The 20,502-nt window shown below is 39.0% G+C and overlaps 1 protein-coding gene and 1 long non-coding RNA gene across 4 annotated transcripts in view; one reads left to right on the top strand and one right to left on the bottom strand.

Annotated features, from left to right (window-relative positions):
- Window positions 1–360: 360 nt before the first annotated feature.
- On the bottom strand, window positions 361–1,628 carry LOC124225377 (uncharacterized). The gene is made up of 3 exons (XR_006885072.1): window positions 1,443–1,628; window positions 1,206–1,345; window positions 361–411 (listed from the first exon to the last, which is right to left on the bottom strand). It is a non-coding gene; the product is annotated as an uncharacterized LOC124225377 (long non-coding RNA).
- Window positions 1,629–1,683: 55 nt separating this feature from the next.
- Window positions 1,684–20,502, top strand: part of ALG9 (ALG9 alpha-1,2-mannosyltransferase) — an 89,625-nt gene continuing 70,806 nt past the window's right edge. Inside the window, exons 1-6 of one of the 3 annotated variants that reach the window (XM_046638015.1) lie at window positions 1,708–1,939; window positions 2,803–2,941; window positions 4,244–4,378; window positions 9,825–9,895; window positions 14,647–14,735; window positions 16,653–16,788. In XM_046638015.1, the coding sequence (XP_046493971.1) occupies window positions 1,809–1,939; window positions 2,803–2,941; window positions 4,244–4,378; window positions 9,825–9,895; window positions 14,647–14,735; window positions 16,653–16,788 (701 nt within the window). In that variant the 5' untranslated portion in view covers window positions 1,708–1,808. Of the gene's footprint in view, window positions 1,940–2,198; window positions 2,373–2,802; window positions 2,942–4,243; window positions 4,379–9,824; window positions 9,896–14,646; window positions 14,736–16,652; window positions 16,789–20,502 lie in introns of those variants that run through there. The other 2 variants (XM_046638017.1, XM_046638016.1) reach the window with 2 other exon arrangements.

Below are 20,502 nucleotides of genomic sequence, written 5' to 3'. Positions count from 1 at the left end.
CCATTTTCAAAATTGGGGAATTTTTAGTATGAAATTCTCAACCTAAATAAAGAAGTAAACTGATGCAGGCTGAAAAAATAATAAGTTTATTCAGGAATAGCAGAGGAATTGCAATTTGCGACAAGCAGGCTATGGTGAACCATAGGCAAGTCTGAAGAGACGAAGGGAAAGTCAGCTTTTATTAGGTTTTAGGAGGATTGGGGAGGGTTGTTTTGAAAAAAAAGTTCATTGCAGGGGTCCAGCCCATGGCCGAGTGGTTAAAGTTCTGCCTGCTCTGCTTTGGCGGCCTGGGTTCACTGTTTTGGATCCTGGGTGCAGACCTACTCCACTCATCAGCCATCCTGTGGAGGCATCCCACATATAAAGTAGAAGATTGGCACAGATGTTAGCTCAGGGCTAATGTCCCTCAAGCTGAAAAAAAAAGAGGATTGGCAACAGATGTTGGCTCAGGGCAAATCTTCCTCACACACGCGCACACACACACACACACACACACAAGTTCATTGGAGAAGAACAAGAGTTAGAGGTTGTTGTGGTTTCTTATTGGCTGCAAGTGGTGGTTAGGGCAGGAAGGGATATTCCTTTTCTTAAAAGCAGGAGATGAAATTCCCATGTGAAAAATGTCCTCCCTTGTACCAGAAGAAAAGTAACATTCCTATCATCACAGATAAGTTGAGACCGAGAGAATTTTATACAAAGAAGTCTAGACAAATAGACCTTGTTATCTTCCTTCTTCCTGCTGGGTATGCAGGCTGCAAGGAGTGGTACAGAAGTGAGCGCTCCCCCTTCAGGGCTTTCTGATTCCATTTTAAATGAGGTTTTCCTTTACTTATTTTGACAAAATCCTAACCTGGGAAACTGTCAAGTCAGCACCCTCTCTATAAACTTGTCTCAGTTACTGGTACAGTGCTCCACAGGATGGGATGGAACTCTGACTGGGGGAGTGGGCAGAGTGTCAGGAATAGAATAACTCCTGAGAGTCACAGGCGTGATCTCGCCAAGGTGCCCGTATAAAAATCCCTGTATGAAATCAGTTTTCTCCTGACCTTCTGGTGGGAAGACCAGGGGCTTTGTAGTAAGACAGACCTGGGTTGGAATATGGCTCCACCATTTTCTAGGTACGCAACCTTGGTCTTCAGTTTCCTTATGGATAAAACAGGTCATTGTATTATATTTTAAAAAGATAAAATATGTAAAATGCTTACCATAATGCTGACGTAGCAATGGCAGGGACTGGTGTCTGGTTGAATTTGTTGCAGAATTTCTTCAGTCTCACTTTTCTTCTTCTATATTCTGCTATTGTGGCTTTGTCTTTCTGAAGCATTTAAGTAGCTACAGGCTGCCTCTGTCAATAAAACACAGGGCAAGCATCAGTGACCTTTTAAAAACCTCCCCTTTTGTAGGCAGCTGTGCTGTGATCTTTCAAACCTCTGCGCACTCACTTTGTATAGTCGTTGAACCACTTTCTACCTGTGCTTTCTTTGAAAATAGGGGACCTGGAGGGAGGTTTTTGTAGGAGAGTGGAGAATGCAGAGAAGTGAAGGAGGAGAGAGTTGGAGGGAGGGAGGAATGCCAGAGTTACAAGTATGTGGAAGGGATGGCTGTGATCGTGAAAGTCAAGTCTGAGGTCCCATTTCTTTTCTACTCAGGGATTTGCCCCAATTGGCCAGAAACGCTATAATTGAGTCTTTTCTGCGCATGTCAAAGTCTTTTGTCCCTCGGCGGACACCGTTTGCCAGCCAAAGCTATGTCTCCACGTTCGCCGCCCTCGTAGGGTGCCGAATGCTACCTGCTTGTCCACGTCTGCCATGGCAAGCCGAGGGGTCCGGCAGCGTCTGAAGGGAAGCGGGGGCAGCGGCGGGGACACGGCCTCCGCTGCGGACAAGCTGCGGGAGCTGCTGTGCAGCCGCGAGGCGGGCGTCGGGGAGCCGCGGAGCGAGTAGGTGTGCGGGCGCGGCGGGGGCGTGGCCGGCCGGGCGGGTGGGCGCGGGGCCGCCCCCGGGAGGGTCTTGTCGGCGCCGCGCGCGGGGCTTCTCCCGGCCGCCCGGGCAGTTCTGCTCTTCCTGGGTGGGCCAGCGTTGCTGTTTGCCCCGCTTTAGATCCCCCACGTCGGGTGCCCTGTTTCTTGTTAAGAAACCCCGGAGTGCAGATCTGTGAGGCTTCGGCCCAGGCCCGGAGTGGGCTGGCGTCCGGTGGTGGAGTTGGCGGAGTCTCTGTGGGAGGCGTTGGCGAGAGCAGAGTGTACCTTTGTCGGCTCTCTCCCCCAGCTTCCTTCATTCCCTCCGAAGCCGTGACCCTTTCCTTTTCTGTGTGGGCCCCACACGCTCCAGCGCCTGCAGCCACCTCTCTTCCCAAGCCCGGGGGACTGCAGGGTAAGGAGCTGTCAGCACCGGAGTTGGAGGAGGTTACGTGCTTTGCACATATTAGGCGTCTATACATTTAAACAAGTGGGGAAATGCATAAAGCCGTGGAAACTAATGACCTTGTTAAGAGAAGAAAAAGAGCTTTGTGGCCTTCGATTGAGTAATTAGTTGGCTTGGGATAAACTAAGTGTCATAGATGCAATGAACTAAAGTGTATGAATTAACTTACACGTTAAAAGCAGGAAGTGGAACGAATCATTAAGGTTGATTAAGGTCTTAATTCATTTCTTATTCTATTTAGAACAGTTAACGGCTCACCTTTTTAGCTGAATAACTTAAGTACTTTGATGTCCCTTGCCATTCTTGTCCTCTCTGTCTAGTTTTAGTCCTTCTGGTTAGCAGATCTTCCTGACACATACTTCTTTTTGCTTCTGAGCAGGTTATCTGGGAACAAAGCAGGACAAGTGTGGGCACCTGAAGGATCTACTGCTTTCAAGTATCTGCTCTCAGCAAGGTTATGTGCTGCTCTCCTGAGCAACATCTCTGACTGTGATGAAACATTCAACTACTGGGAACCAGTAGGTGATTTCTTTAGTTTTTGTTGTTGTTCTTGATTTCACTGCTTGGGACCTTGTTACCAGTCAAGATACAAATAGTATACAAATGTGACTACTAGTAACATAACTTTATTTTCACTTTTGTATTCTAAGCTGATGATTTACCTACTATTGAAGGCTATAGGAAACTTGGCTGTTTTACAAAAAGGTGAAATTTGTAATTTTCTTAAAACTTTTTTTTGATCAAAATTATACTTCGAAATAGTTTTTAAAGTTAACTGCTACTGGGGCTGGCCCCGTGGCCGAGTGGTTAGGTTCCCCCGCTCCGCTGCAGGCGGCCCACTGTTTCTGTTGGTGCGAATCCTGGGCGCGGACATGGCACTGCTCATCAAACCACACTGAGGCAGCGTCCCACATGCCACAGCTAGAGGGACCCACAACGAAGAATATACAACTATGTACCGGGGGGCTTTGGGGAGAAAAAGGAAAAAATAAAATCTTTAAAATTAACTGCTACAGAACTTAAAGGAAAAGCAGTAACTCCCTGTTCCACATCTCATGCCCACATCCCGTCCCTAGGGGCAACCACTTTCTTTCAGCTTTTTTAGTTATTTATTCTGATGTTTACTAAAATAAATAATGTTGGGGGGCTGGCCCCGTGGCCGAGTGGTTAAGTTTGCGCGCTCTGCTGCAGGCGGCCCAGTATTTCGTTGGTTCGAATCCTGGGCGCGGACATGGCACTGCTCATCAAACCATGCTGAGGCAGCGTCCCACATGCCACAACTAGAAGGACCCACAACGAAGAATATACAACTATGTACCGGGGGGCTTTGGGGAGAAAAAGGAAAAAATAAAATCTTTATAAAAAAAAAAATAAAAAAAATAATGTTGGTAAATAATATGCTTATACTGCTAATTCTTGATTTATACATTCATAAGTGTGTTGACTTCCTATTATAGAAAATTCAGAGGTGAAATTTTCTGACCTCATTTTGTATCAGAAAAATAAAGAAGGCTTAGTGTAAGTAGTTTAAGGAAAATATAAAATTTAGAATTTCTCTGTTTTGCTTAATGAGTATTTTTAAAAAAATAAGTAGAGGGTAAAATTCAAGCTTTCAATGTTGATCAAACAGTAATGTTGTAGAATTTATAATGGCCGAATGTTTTTCAATATTGGGTCATTTTGACTCTTATCTATTACTTGCAAATCTTGTTGAGAATTTCAGCATTTTTGTGTATCTTTGTCTCATTCATATTTTTGCTTAGAAATTTCATCTGTATCCTCTTGACAAGGATTTTTGGCCATCTGTTTTGTACTTTCAGACACATTACCTCATCTATGGGAAGGGGTTTCAGACTTGGGAATATTCCCCAGCTTATGCCATTCGTTCCTATGCTTATCTGTTGCTTCATGCCTGGCCAGCTGCGTTTCATGCAAGAATTCTACAAACCAATAAGGTAAGGGCAGACCAACCTGAAAGCAGTCACAACTGATCAAGAGGTGAGTCTCTGAAAGAGTTTAAGAAAAGGACAAAATAGATTGCTAGTTAAGAGGGGACTTTTTTTCCAGAAGAATCATTTATTCATTCATCATTCAACAAATATTAATGGAGCAACTTTTATTTGGTAGACTTTGTTAAGTACTGTGGATGTACCAGTGACCAAATCTCTGCGCTCATGGAATTTATAGTTTGGGGGGAAGATGATTGGTTGAATAAGTAATTATAAATGCAGTGGGTCTTATGGAGGAAAAGTACTGTGCAATGGGATAGCATATAAGGAGAGCCTAATTCAAACAGTGTTGAAGGATAATTAGGAGTTACCTGAAACCTAACCTGATTATTTTTCATAAATTTGGCTATTATGTGTGTTGGCATGGATTTCTTTGGATTTGTCCTGTTTGGAGTTTACTCAGCTTCTTGAATCTTTAGGTTTATGTCTTTTGCCAAATTTGGGAAGTTTTTAGCTGTTATTTTTTTGAGTACTTTTCAGTCCTGCCCTGTTTCTCCTATCCTGAGACTCCACTGATATGAATGTAAGAGTTTTTATTGTAGTTCCACAGGTCCTTGAGGTTGTTCTTTTTTTTCCAGTCTATTTTCTCTGTGTTGTTCAGATTGAACAATCTAATCTTTCAGTTCACTGATTCTTTCCTGTGTCCCCTCTGTTCACTGTTGAGCCTATCTACTGTGCTTTTATTCTGGTTATTGTATTTTTTCAGTTCTAAAATTTTGATTAGGTTTTTTGTTTGTATCTTCTGTTTCTTTACTGAGACTTTCTAATTTTTCATTCGTTTCAAGCTTGTTCTTAATTGCTCGTTGAAGCATTTTCACAATGACTTTTAAAACTTTGTTGGATAATTTTAATATCTCTCTCATCTTGTTGTTGGTATCTGTTGATTGGCTTTTTCATTCAGTTTGAGATCTTCCTGGTTGACAAATAATTTTCAGTTGAAACTCAGACATTTTGGGTACTACATTATGAGACTCTGGATCTTATTCATGGGCCCATCTTGCTTCCTCTGCACCACCCTGTTCCTCTTATTTAAGCCTCTGTTTTTTTAAAAAAATTTTTGAGGAAGATGAGCCCTGAGCTAACATCTGCTGCCAGTCCTCCTCTTTCTGCTGAGGAAGACTGGCCCTGAGCTAACTTCCGTGCTCATCTTCCTCTGCTTTATATGTGGGACTCCTACCACAGCATGGCTTGCCAAGCAGTACCATGTCCGCACCCGGGATCCAAACTGGCGAACCCCAGGCTGCCGAAGTGGAACGTGTGAACTTAACTGTTGTGCTGCCGGGGTGGCCCCTAAGCCTCTGTTTTAGCAGGCTTCTTTTCGTACCACTCCTGCAGGAGAAAAGAGGGAGTTCTCCACCTTGTTACTGCCAAGTGGGAGTAGAAGTCCATGTTCCCCAGTAGGTCTCCACTGATAGCACCCTAGTGGGCAGAGTAGAGGTACCTCATTATTGCTAGGTTGTAGGGGGAGGTAGAAGTCCAGGCTTTCCAAGTGGTCTTCACTGACACTGTGGTGGGAAAGGGAGCTCATTACCACCAGTGAGGATGAATGCCATGGCTTCCTGCTGGACCTTTGTTGGCACGATGGGGAATGGGGCTGCAGTTTTTTTTCTGGAGTGCTTGGCTAGATTAGAGTGGTTACTGTCTAAAAGTTTTCTGTCTTGCTAGGCTACCCTTTTCATGGTCTTTTGGCTAGATAGAGCAGGCCTTGGCTGGTGTTTTTTTGTCTGTACCCATTGGTATTTCTAGTTGCTAACTTCTTTAGCTCCAAGTCTAGAATATAGAAGGCAAAAAGAAAATCCAGGGAGCTTAACCATGTTGTCCCTCAGGTCCCAAAGTCCCTAGCCAGTCTATCTTCTTCTCACCTTTCAGAGTCTTCTTATGTTTGTTTTACATATAACGTCCAGAGTTTTTGCTTTTACATAGCAGGAGGAGTAGGGAAAAGTATGGCTAACTCATCTTCCGTGAAGCAGAAGTCCCTGATTAGAGAACTAGAGCATAAGCAGAAGTTGTCTAGGTAAAGAAAGAGTTGGAGATGAGGGACAAAGGCCTTGAGGCTGGGAAGAAGCCAGCATGGCCTTCTTGTATAGGTAGGTTTGACATTTGGAAGAGAGAGTGAGTAGTGGACTGGATTAGATGAAACTAAGAGGTAGGAAGAGGCCAGGTTTATACAGCACTTGGTAGGCTCTATTAAGGAATTAGACGTTTTTTTCCCCAAGTGCATTGTGAAGCCATGAATAGTTTTAGACAGAGGAGAGACATGATTGCATTTGCATTTTAGAATGATCAGAAAGGTAGCACCTGTAGAAAGTGCTACCTACTAGCACTAGTCCCTACCTACTAGATACTAGTCCCTACCTAGTATCTCATTGCTGGTTTTTTGAACTTACCAGGGAAAGATATACAGGATGAGGGACTTCATAGAGAAATAACAATATGCAGTACTTAAAGTTTTTATTTCCACTTGGATATCCACTATCACTTCAAGTTTGACATATTCAGCACAGAATTCTTCCTCTTACATCAATGATAGGAAAAGCAAGCAGAACAGGAATAAAGATTTCCCTTCTCCTCTTGTTCTTACTTCCAATCTCCTCCCTGTTAGCTTCTGCCAGTGGGAGCCAGCAGGGAGCCACTTGGCAAGGGGGAATTGTAGCTTATGGACTCCCAGCCCCAGCATCATAAGGTAGAGTACAGACAGGTGGATTATTGCTGATAGACAATATGGTAATAATTAGCACCTCTAGTGATGATTATCTTTCCGACTTCTTGCTACCCTGAACAAGAACACCTTTGTTTTGTCTCCCTATGGATCTGGGTGTGAATTTCTCTGAACTGTATACTCAGGATCCCATATGTAGATCCATGGGCCATTAATTTCATGGAGTACTGCTCAGTTGCCCTCCAGAATGGCTATACAACTTTACACTCCTTGCAACAGTGTTCGAGGTTTTAGCTTCTTCACGTCTCCTGAACACTTGATATTTGACTTTCTAATTTTTGCCCTTCTCATGATTGTGAGATGCTTCTCGTTTTAATTGTGTTTCTCTGATTACTAGTGAGGTGGAGCATTTCTTCTATTTATTAGTCATTCAGATTTCTTTTTCTGTGAATTACCTATTCACATCCTTTGCCTGTTTTTCAGTTGCTTTTTCTGGTTTTCTCTTCTGATTTGTAGAGGTTCTCAATAGTAACCCCTTGTATGTTTTAGTTACTGGAAATCCTTTCTCTTAGGCTCTCACTTCTCTGTTAGCTTTGTCTGTGGTCCTTTGTTGAACAGAAATTTTTAATTTTGATATGGTCATATCAATTAATTTTTTACTTATGGTTGGTTGCTTTGGGTGTTTCTAAAAGAAATCCTTCTTCACCATAATCACAGAGCTGTTCTTCGGTCTTTTCTTTTATTAGCTTTATAATTTTACCTTTTACATATAAGACTTTAATCCATTTGAATTTTATTTTTTATAAATTGTGGAAAGATCCAGCTTTATTTTTTGCTGTATGGTAAACTGGCTTTTCCAGCACCATCTGCTAAATAATCCATCCTTTTCCTTCTGATTTGTTACACCATCTCTGTCATACACCTCATTCTCATATGTATGGGTCTGTTTCTGGCCTCTTTATTCTATGTCATTGGTCAATTTGTCCGTCAGTACCGTACTGTTTTTATTATTATGGCTTTATAATGTGTGTTAATATCTGATTGATGAATTTCTCACTTTGTCCATTTTAAAATTTGTTTAAAAATGATTTCAGAATCAGTTTGCCCCTCCTCCAAATTCTGCTGGGTTTTGGTTGCAGTTGCATTGAATTTACATATTAATATGAGAATCAGTATTTTTACAGTGTTAATTCATTCCATCTCAAAAAGGGTGTATTTATCCATTTAGTTAGATTTTCTCTGTCTTTTAATAAAATTTTAAAAATATATTCATTTCAGTCTTATCTAGTCTTTGATAGGTTAATGCCTAGATTCTTTATACTTTTTGTTGCTGTTATGTGTGGTATCTTGTTTTCTATTATTTTTTCAAGTGGTCATTGCTGGTATAGAGGAACACAACTGATTTTTGTTTTTTGATCTTAATCTAACTCTTGGTGATTTTCCTTATTAGTGTCAATGGTTTGTCAGGTGAATGTCTTGGATTCTCTTTCGTCTTTGTATATAGAGTTTAGTTTCTTCTATTACATTCCTTATACCTCATTTCTTTTTTGTGTCTTTTTGTACCAGCCAGGCCTTCCAGTTACCATGTTGAATATTAGTTGTTATGGGAGCATCGTTGTCCTGATCCCAAATACAGTTCTTATCTTATATTAACTTGTGTTATTTCTAACTTTCTAAGTGTGTTTTTGTACTCTTCCCAATTAGAAGAGGAGTCCTTACACGTAGACACGTTGTACTGAAATTATCTGTATTCCCAGTAGCATCAAGGATAGTGCTCAGTGTATATAGTAGATTTTCAGTATGTTTTTATTGAGTTAATGAATGATTCTGGGCATTTACTGGATCACTTTATTGAATTATTTTTGGAATTTTTTGGTTATAGTGATGAAAATGGACAGTATTTCCAACTTATATGCAGTTATATTAATCATAGTATGTATTTAAATAGAGCCTATATTCTGAGGTGCTCAATGGTCTGAAACATACCAGTATACTGTAAGTTAAAAGTTCTTTGCCATAACCCTTATTATTTTGTTATTTTTATTTCTTAAATTTATGTTCTTAATTATAAAATTAATAAAATCACATTACAGATGTTTGGAAGATAGGAGGAAAAATATGTACCTAAATCCCACCAGCCCGACATAGCCACTTTTACCATTTTATTATATTTCTTTCCAATCTTTTTATATACTTCTGATTTCCGTAGCTATAACTCTGATGTATAAATAATATTGTGTTATTCATTTTCACTTGGTATTTTGTAATATTCAGTACCTAATATATTGTGGTTGTTCAAGAAATGTTTGTTGAATGAATGAGCTTTATGTCATAAGAATTTTTCCACTGTCTTTGTAGCCATAAATTTTAATATCTGTATAATAGTCCATGAAATAGATGTAGCATCGTTTATTTAACCTTTTTTCTATAATTTGACATTTTTAGTTTTTTAAACAGTTTTTTCTAAATTAATAGTGCTACAGTTAACATTTTCATGAATAAGACTACCCTCCCCCTGCATATTTTGAGTTAACTCTGTAGGCTGGAATCATAGAAATAGGTATACTGGGTCTAGGGATGTGAAAATTTGTGTAGTGCTTGATACATACTGCTTTTCAAAATGATTATACCAATTTATAGTGTTATCAATGACAAATGAGAGTGGTTTCATCTTTAAGAATTTTTCTAACATGCACCTGTGACTTATGTTTTCTTGTTCTGGGTTTCTTTCAGATTCTTGTCTTTTACTTTTTACGATGTCTTCTGGCTTTTGTGAGCTGTATCTGTGAACTTTACTTTTATAAGTGAGTATAAAAGCTTTGCTTCTAAAAGTGCTATGAAAAATACCAATATAGAACAGATTATTTCTCTGATAGTGTAAGCAGTGTTTAGGATAGAAAAACTTTCCTTCTGGCCCCTAATATTATATCTGAAGTGCAACTTAAAAAAATTTTTTTTCCTAGCTTTATTGAGATATAATTGACATATAACATTGTGTAAATTTAAGATGTACAACAGGGTGATTTGGTACATGTATGTATTATGAGATGATTACCACAATAAGGTTAGTTAACACATCCATCACCTCAAATGATCACAGTTGTGTGTGTGTGTGTGTGTGTGTGTGTGGTGAGAACATTTATGATTTACTCTCTTAGCAACTTTCAAGTATATAATATAGTATTGTTAACTATAGTCAACATGCCGTACATTACATCCCGACGACTTATTCATCACATAACTGGAAGATTGTACCCATTGACCAATATTTCCCCATTTACCCCCCACCCCACCCCCATAGCCCCTGGCAACCACCATTCTATTCTCTGTTTCCATGAGTTTGGCTTTTTTGTAGATAACACATATAAGTGAGATCATACAGTATTTGTCTTTCTGTCTGACGTTTTACTTAGCACAGTGTCACCAAGGTCCGTCCATGTGTTGCAAATGACAAGATTTCCTTCTTTTTTATGGCTGAATAATATTCCATTGCACATATATAGCACATTTTCTGTATCCATTCATCCATAGACAGACATTTAGGTTGTTTCCATGTCTTGGCTATTGTGAATAATGCCTCAGTGAACATGAGGGTGCGGATATCTCAGAGGTAATGATTTCGTGTCCTTCGGATGTATACCCTGAAGTGTGATTGCTGTATCATATGGCAATTCTGTTTTTAATTTTTCTAGGAAAGAAGTGTGACTTCTTGTTTGAAACAAACCATAGGAGGGGAATACTTCTAATTATCACTTTCTTTGCTGAGATTCATAAACACCTTATCTTCATGTTACTAATTTTAATTCTGTTAATATGTATCTAACTGTGTTTATTTGGTAGGATTTAGTAGAGCCTTGGTCCCAAGATATGGGATCATGATTTACCTCTTCCCCTTGAGCTTAGCTGTTAGGAAATTACTCCCAGTGTGAGACTCTGATCTTATTTGTACCTGCTACATAATTTTTCACCAAGTACCTATTAGTTGAGTATTAGTGGAAGTATTAAGCATTTAAGTGTTTCAGTAATAAAAATAGCCACCTTTTTTACATGAAACCTAATACCTTATTTTAATAATGCTTTAAAAGATATTTGGACTTAATAATCATTATTAAAAGTCTTCCCACTGCAAAACAGCTAAAAATGTCAGATAAAAAATTCTTTGCCTTGACTCTGTGTGGAGTAGAGAAGAAAGAAAGCCAGTGATGTCTCTGAGGATTATAACCATAAGTTGGTCTTCATATGGGCTCAGGATTGAATTCCAGTCACCTACATGGTCCCCCACACCACAAGTTGAGAATTTATTTTAAATTGTTCTGAGTTGGTTGTGCCCCAAGTATCTTGCAAAAACAAATATAAAATTTCTGTGGAGGGGCTGGCCCCGTGGCCGAGTGGTTATGTTCGCGTGCTCCGCTGCAGGCGGCCCAGTGTTTCGTTGGTTCGAATCCTGGGCGCGGACATGGCACTGCTCATCAAACCACGCTGAGGCAGCATCCCACATGCCACAACTAGAAGGACCCACAACGAAGAATATACAACTATGTACCGGGGGGCTTTGGGGAGAAAAAGGAAAAAAAAAAAAAATCTTTAAAAAAAAAAAAAAATTTCTGTGGAGAAATGGATCTTTAATCCACGTGTCAAAGAACTACCACAGATGAAGTTGTAGTGAACAAGAAATTATAATAAAAAGAAATCACAAAGCACAGAAGGGAACAAGATATTATAAGTAAAAGCCAGCAGTTATGACAGTCAACAGAAAGCTGAGCCACAGAATTTCATTTATTAGCAATTATTAAAATAAGAATATGAAATAATTTTAAAGAAGTAAAAGAGAGAATTGAAAACATGAATAAGAAGTAAGAGACTAAACAATCAACAGAGAGAGAAGGAACTTATACAATGGGAGAAAATATTTGCAAACCATAATCTGAATAGAGGTTTATTTCCAAAACATATAAGGAACTCCTACAACTCAATATCAAAAAAATTAATCTAATTTAAAAACAGACTAAGAGCTTGAATAGACATTTCTCCAAAGAAGATATACACATGGCCAACAGGTATATGAAAGATGCTCAGTGTCACTAATAATCAGGGAAATGCAAATCAAAACCACAATGAGATATCACTTCATACTCGTTAGAATGGCTGTTACCAAAAAAAAAGACAACATGTGTGGGCGAGGATGTAGAGAAATTGGACCCCTTGCATAGTGTTGGTAGGAATGCAAAATGGCGTAGCCACTATGGAAAACAGTGTGGAGTTTCCTCATAAAACTAAAAATAGAACTACCATATGACCCAGCAATCCAAATTCTGGGTATTTATCTAAAAGAGCTGAATGAGGATCTCAAAGAGATATCTGCACTCCCTTCTTCACAGCAGCACTATTCACAATAGCCAAGATTGGAAACAACCTAAATGTCCATCGACATATGAATGGAAAAAAAATTGTGGTGTATACATACAATGGAATATTATTCAACCTTTAAAAAAAAGAAGAAAGTGCGTGAACTTTGAGGACATTATGCTAAGTGAGCTGACTGGTTACAGATGGACAAACACTGCATGATTTCACTTATATGAGGTATCTAAAATAGTCAAACTCATGGAAGCAAAGAATAGAGTTGTGGTTGCCAGGGGTTGGGGGAGAGGGAAATTGGAAGTTGCTAATCAATGGGTATAAAATTTAAGTTGTACGAGATGGATAAGTTCTAGAGATGTCTGTATAACATTATGCCTATAGATAACAATACTGTATTTTACACTTAAAAATTTGTTAAGAGGGTAGATCTCATATTAAGTGTTCTTACCACAATAAAATAAAAAGATAAAAAAAGGAAAAAGAGGGACCAGCCCGGTGGCACAGCAGTTAAGTGTGCACGTTCTGCTTTGGTGGCCCGGGGTTCGCCAGTTTGGATCCTGGGTGCGGACATGGCACCGCTTGGCAAACCATGCTGTGGTAGGCGTCCCACATATAAAGTAGAGGAAGATGGGCACGGATGTTAGCTCAGAGCCAGTCTTCCTCAGAAAAAAGAGGAGGATTGGCAGCAGTTACCTCAGGGCTAATCTTCCCAAAAAGAAAAACAAAGAAAAAAGAAAGGAGACTACAAAAATGATCAGGGAGATTTGAAAAGAACTACACAGAACTTCTAGAAATGAAAATATAGTAATTGATATTTAACATTCGGTGGCCAGTTTAAACTGCTAATTGGACATGCTAACAAGTAAACTAGTAAACTAGAAGATTAATCTGAAGAAATTACTAAGAATGCAGGTCAGAGTGAGGAAAAAAAAGAGATATGAAAGAGGTTAAGAAATGTGTATGCTGGGGTTGAAAGATACGATATATATCTAATCAGATTCTTGGAGATGATAGAACGGGGAGAGGCAGTATTCAGGGAAGTAATAGCTAAGAATTTTCCAGAATTAATGAAAAAAAGATGCTAATCCACGGATTCAGGAAGCCTAACATATCCTGAGCTGGATAGATAAAAAGGAATTACTGAAACTGTGTAGAAGACCAAGGACAAAGAAGAAGATCTTAAAAGTTGACAGAGAACTATTACAATACCTGCAAAGGAACGTTGGCAATTAGACTGACAGAAACCTTGTCAAAAGCCAGAAGACAAAAAAATAGTATCATCAAAGTGCTGAGAGAAAATGACTGTGATCCTAAACTTGTATATTAGCTAAGCCATCTTTTAAGAGCGAAAGCTAAATAAAGACTTTCAGACAAAAAATAAAAGAGAGAAAAAGAAACCAAACAAAAAACAGAGAATTTACTATTAACAGAGTCTCACTAAAGGAACTTTTAAAGGATATACTTAGGAAAAAGCAAAATTATTTCAGAAAGAAGCTTTGAGATGCACTAAGGAACCTGAGCAAGAAAATATGTAACACATGGGTATAGGCTGAACAAATATTGACTAAATTAAGCAATAATAATCTCTAATAATGTTTAACTTATAGGGCCAAAAAAAACCCCTAGAAGAAAGAAGTAAAGGGAAATATATAATTGCTTAAGTTTGAGAAACACTGACTTAGATATCACTTATTAACACCTTGGTGTATCTCCTGGTCTTTTTTTCTGATAACCATTTATTGAGTAACTCTGTGCCAGGCACTTTTCTATGCGTTGTTCTCACAGAAACCGTACAAGGTAGGTTTTTTGCAGATGAGGAATCTGACAGAGATTTTGTAACTAGACCAGGGTCCTACTGCCAGTAAATGGCAGAGCCATAATTTGCACCTGTGCCCATCTGAATCTGAGGCGTGGTATTTTTTCCACTACATCTTGCTGATTTCCTCTTGGTAGTAGACATAATCTTAGCATGGAAAGTATACATTTCTTCTTGGATAGAGAGCTTTTCTCCTGCATAAGGAATAAGAATGTTTGGGGTTATTATGCACACGAAATTGCTAACAAACATGTCAAGCCAGTTCTGTAATTGACTTTAGATCTTCCATGTTCTCTGTGATGCAGACGTTTTCATCCTTTGATTTGAAATGGCCATCCCTAAAATTTGCTGTGCTGATAGTCTTTGCCTTTCTCCTAGAGCTGTGTGCAAGAAGTTTGGACTGCATGTGAGTCGAATGATGCTAGCCTTCTTGGTTCTCAGCACTGGCATGTTTTGCTCATCATCGGGTAAGTAAAAGTGCAGGTGAGAGCGTAACAGGTCCACTGATATTTCACAGTTGCATTGAAAGGAAAAACTTACCTAGATGTAGGTTATATTTATATAACGGCAGTAATTAGCAAAGCACTGTTATCTACGTGATCTTGATTGGCCTTTACAATAGTTCATGGTATAAATGAGATAAATATTTTCTCATTTTTGCACGTGAGGACACAAACTTAGAAAGATGAAATGACTTACTGAAAGTCAAAGAATTCATGAGTGGTAGAGCAGTTGTTTTTATCAGGTTGCTTTCTATTACATTATTGTATTTTTTTTTTATCACTGCAAGACTGAAAAACACAAGCATCCACTACCTTTCTTTGCTGTTAGAGGAAGGAAAATAATTTTGTTATTTTGGTCAAGGAAGCTCTTTGTGCCTAAAAACTCTGTTCTTGATGGTTCTGCTTTCTGCCAGTTATTTGCAATGTATTCTATAAAGGTATACATCTTCTGTTGGGGTTTTTTTACAATAAGCTCCTAGAAATTTGGAGTAAAACCTTGATCTAGAGTAGTGGCTTTCAAACTGTGCTGCCCTTGAATATTTGTGTTCTATGAGCTGAACCAAGGTAGCCATCTGCCAAAAGGTAGCCTGTGCCCAATTCTCCAGAAATATTAAGTTACTAGATATAATTATCTCAATTTTAAGTTCTGGTTTTGTGTACCAGAATCTAATATATGCACTAAATATACACAAAAAATAGTATCTGGCGCAAAAGTATATATGTACTTTTCCTTCATTGACTGTATCAAAATCCATGTTGTTCTGCAGAGACCTGAGGGCTCCACACCTGAATAACTTTGAGGGCCACTGTCCAAATGAGACTGTGCTCTACCGTCCGAGCTAGTAGAGACCTCAGATTCCTCTGCTCCCTTTGTCCTCTACATTGGCAGCTGGAATCGACAGCTTTGGATGACACATATTATTTAGCATTTATCTGTGAAGGTTGTACCTCATATGTTTTTTATGTTACTTTTTTTTAAGTTACAGTAATAATTGGTTATTATATGAGGGAGATACCTGGGAGTATCTTTGGTTTTGTCATCTCAGTTGAGGATGCTAAGGCACAGATAAGTTAAAGGCATCCTTTGATACAGAGCCTCCGAACCCTTCGCTGAGTTTCTTAAATAAAACTGCCTTTTGTGGTTCTTACTGGAGTTGGTACTGATTTTCCTTCCCTAGTGTTAGGTGAGGCAGGCCTTACACAGCCTGGAGAGGCAGATTTGCATTCTTGTGTAGAGTTGTTACAAACACTTTTGATCGGATGTTACTGTTGCCGAGACCCTGAAAGTGCTCAGTGGTCTGCTGTATATAACAATAAAGTAGTGCTGGTTGCAAATAATTAGGGGACATTTAAAGGCCAAACTATGTCAGTGGGTGCAGGATGTAAAGCAGTGCTGCCATCCTGTGCTTGGCCTTTGAGAAGGCTTCCTAGAATTCCTGTGAGGTACAGGTTAGTACCAGGACGGTCTCAGAAGACTATCAGAAGATAAAGTTCTTCAGAAATAGATTGTCAGCAGTGGCTCTAAGTTTCTTGAAGCCGTATTCTCTGCTTGAAAATATAAATCGGAAGTGTTCCTGGGGAACCTGGAATTCTGTAAGTTTTGGATTTGGGGTACAGGTCAGGCGAGGAATGGTATGGTTAGTATTGTATAATTGGGTGATTTATTGGTACCCAAAAAATAGAAGTGAGAAAATAAGAAAATAGTTGAACTTCATTTTTTTTTTAAAGTGGTATCACTTTTCTGCCCCTCTCTCATATAGCATTGCTCAAAATATGTTCCTGGTTATTGACATTTTGCAGGGTAGCTATAATAATTGATAGCTAATAAATCTCAAACTCTTGTCCTTTCCCCTTTTTTCTTTCATTTCTTTCCTCTTGTAGCTTTCCTTCCTAGCAGTTTCTGTATGTACACTACATTGATAGCCATGACTGGCTGGTATATGGACAAGACTTCCATTGCTGTGCTTGGAGTAGCAGCTGGGACCATCTTAGGCTGGCCATTCAGTGCAGCTCTTGGGTAAGACACTAACACAATTTGTCTTCCTTGTATCGATGAGCATATAGTAAATCTTAATGTTAGGTTATCGGCTTATTCTCTGGATAGGACCCAAAGTTATAGGAATTAATTGGACCTACAAAGATTCTGGGGAACGGAAGAACATTTCTCTTAGTGCTTATTGTTATGATTAACTCTAAGAGGAATAGTGACTATTAAACATCTACTGTATGTTAGGCACTGCTGAACCCCTTACAAACTTTATCCCTAAACCTTACAGCAACTCTGCAAGAGAAATACAACTATTAGTGCTTTATAAATGAGAAAGTAGACTCCAAGAGGTTGAGTAATTTGCCTTTAAGATTATGTTTGCTTTTGGATCCAGGCCTTTCTGACTTTACAGCTGATGTTTTTTCCACACTGCACCACCCTGTGCTGTGCATTTTCCCGGTCACCAGGCTTGAAAGCTGAGTTTCCTTTCAGTCCCTCTCCTTTTTGCCCCCAGCATCTTTTTTCAAGGTTCCATAGTATCTCTCAGTCCTCTTGTGCTCTTTATTCCCACTACTTCTGCTCTGGTTTGTGCTGCCTTGCCTTCTTGCCTGTACCACTAGTAATTTAAAAAAATATTTTAGGGGCAGGCCCTGTGGCCTAGTGGTTAAGTTTGCATGTTCTGCTTTGGCAACCCAGGGTTTCTCTGGTTCGGATCCTTGGCATGGACATGGCAACGCTCATCAGGCCACGTTGAGGTGGCATTCCACATGCCACAACTAGGAGGACCCACAACTAAAATTATACAACTGTGTACTGGGGGGATTTGGGGAGAAAAAGCAGAAAAAAAAAAGAAGATTGGCAACAGTTGTTAGCTCAGGTGCCAATCTTTCAAAAAAAAATTTTAGTTTGATGTTAAGGTTATTATAGTATTAGTCTATCTGTATTGTAAAAAAACATACCAGGTTGTATGAGGTAACAAGAATTCTTAATTCTCTTCTCCCCTAGTCCAATCTTCAGAGATAGTCACTGATAATAGGTTTGATTATATCTTTCAAAAAATTATCCTTGTGTGTATAAATGCACACATACACATATATATACATACATACCTAAATTCTTAAAACAAATAGAATTATCCTGTATGTATGTATGTCTTCTGTTGTACGTAGATTTATATTGTTCTTTCTTTCTGTCTTTTTTTTTGAGGAAGATTAGCCCTGAGCTAACATCTCCTGCCAATCTTCCTCTTTTTTGCTGAGGAAGACTGGCCTTGGGCTAACATCCTTGCCCATCTTCCTCTGCTTTATATGTGGGATGCCTACCACACCATGGCTTGACAAGCAGTGTGTAGGTCTGCGCCCAGGGTCTGAACTGGCGAACCGCGGGCTGCCAAAGTGGAATGTGTGAACTTAACCTCTGCACCACCGGGCTGTCCCCTATATCGTTCTTTCTCTTAGTTGCATAGCATTCCATTATCTGGCTGTCTGTATTTATTTAACTATTGTCTTATTGGTAGACATTTGGTTTTCAGTTTTTTGCTATTCTACACAATGCTTCAGTGGACATTTTTATACGTATGTCTACATACTTGTGGAAATTTATCTATGGGGTAAATTTTTAGAAGAGGAGTTACTAAGTCAGAGAATAGGTGTTTTAAATTTTCTTAATTGCCTTTTAAAGGCTGATTTCCCCACCTCCAATCTTTTCTTCTGTTCTATTCTGCATATCATCCTCAAGCTATTATATTTTTTAAGATTTTGTATGAGGCCCTCTTCTATACTTTCTGTTCTATCTCAACCATCTTAATGATTCCCATATCTTTATATCTAGTCCCATCATCTCTTGAGCTTCACTGATATAGTCCTAGCTACATGTTAGATATCTCCGTTATATAGCTAAACATTTACAAAACTAAACTCATTATCTTTTCTTCTTATCTGTTCCTTTACCTATATTTCTATCCCAGTAAATGGTACCACCATCCACTCACTGCTGAGCCAGGAACCTGAAAATTATGTGTGACTCTTTTCTCTTTCCCATGTGCTATTAATTTATTGTATCTCCTGAGTATCTTTTGAATTTGAATACTTTTCTTTACCTCTCTTTGCTCCTGGATTACCACACAGCCTCCTAAATGATCTTGCCATCTCTAGTCTTAATCCCTGTCAATCTATTTCCACATCACACTAGAGTTATCCTCCTAAAATGCAGATATGATTGTATCACTCCTTGTTTTGTTTTGAACTTTATAATAGCTTCCTCATTGCTATATGTGATAGAGGTGGCAATCTGTAGCCTGTGGGCCAAATCGAGCTGCGCTGTTTCTGTACAACCCAAGAACTGAGAAACTTTTACATTTTTAAAGGGTTGTTAAAAAACACAGAAGAATATGCAACAGACACTGTATGTGGCCTGCAAACCCTAAAATATATACTGTCAGGTCCTTTAAATAAAATGTTTGCCAACTCCTGCTTTATGGTGTCCAGACTGTAATATGACTCACAAAGCCCTTCTCTTTCCTCCTTTTTGCTTCTCCAGCCTCCTTTTGTCAGTTCCTCCATTCCTTTTATTCTTTATTCCATCTACGTTGAACTTTGTGAGTTCCTGAGATATCTCTCGATGGCACATTTTGATTGGTCTGCTTTTCGCCCAGATAAGTGATTTCAGGATCACAATCAATCAGTTAGCAATCTACCATCATTTATTGAGTACTTTATGCTAGGCACTACTGATATTGTTATAAATAAGACAGTTATGGTTCCTGCTCTTTGGGAGCTTATATTTTAATAGGAAAGACAGACATTGAACAAGTAATTAAAAATATGATGACTTATCAAAGTAGAAATACAGGTGCTTTGGAAATGTATCTAGTTGGGGAGACAAAAAAATGAAAGCACAAAATGTTAATGCAAAATTTAGATAGAATGTGGAAGTTCAGATTATAGAAGAGATTTCCTGGGACAGCACATGACATTGCTAAATAAGTGATAGAAATGATAATGCTCTATAAATTCAGAGATGGGAGAAATTGGTTCTGCAGACATTTTATAAAGGAGGTGAGAGCAGAGCCTGTAGTTGATGTTTGGGTAGATTCTGTATAGGTAGATTGGTGTAGGGAGAGAATTCTTTGTGATTGCAGCATGGGTAAAGCCTCTGACTAGTGTCCTAGATATGAAGGTGATTGTTCATGCAATAAGAGTGGAAGCCTCCACTGAGAAAATGGATGTAGAGAAAGAAGAATAGAAGTTGCCTTTTGGGAGATATGACCATAGTAGGGTAATATGATGGGGTAGAGGAAAAAAAGAAGCCTAGAAAGGAGCACTAGGGAAGAGGCCAGAAAAGAACAGGAGCCAGGGAGTCTACAGAGGAAGGAACAGATGCTTTAAGTGCAGGAGAAAGACAAAGGAAAATGAAGTTTGTGAAGAGATACTGGGTCTGGCGGAGAGGAGGTTCCTGTTGACCTTGGATCAGTCTTATTATTATTAGCTTGATCTAAGGCCTTAAGGAAGAACTAGTGAAGGCAACATACCTGTGCCACTTGCCTGGGGAATGTAAGTGAAAGGAAGAAGAGCAAATGGTATAGGAAGGTGATATATCAGAAGTGAAGTCAAAGTTTGTAATATTCCTAACATCTTAATAAATCATAGAAGGGAGAGATCAGTATTTATTTATTTGGCAGGGTGAGTTTCGGACAATAGGGCACATTTACTTACAATTAATATATTTTAAATGTCTGTTACACAT

This window comes from Equus quagga, chromosome 14 (assembly GCF_021613505.1).
Source record: "Equus quagga isolate Etosha38 chromosome 14, UCLA_HA_Equagga_1.0, whole genome shotgun sequence".
Taxonomy (NCBI): Eukaryota; Metazoa; Chordata; class Mammalia; order Perissodactyla; family Equidae; genus Equus; species Equus quagga.
This window is presented reverse-complemented; position numbering and strand designations above follow the sequence as displayed.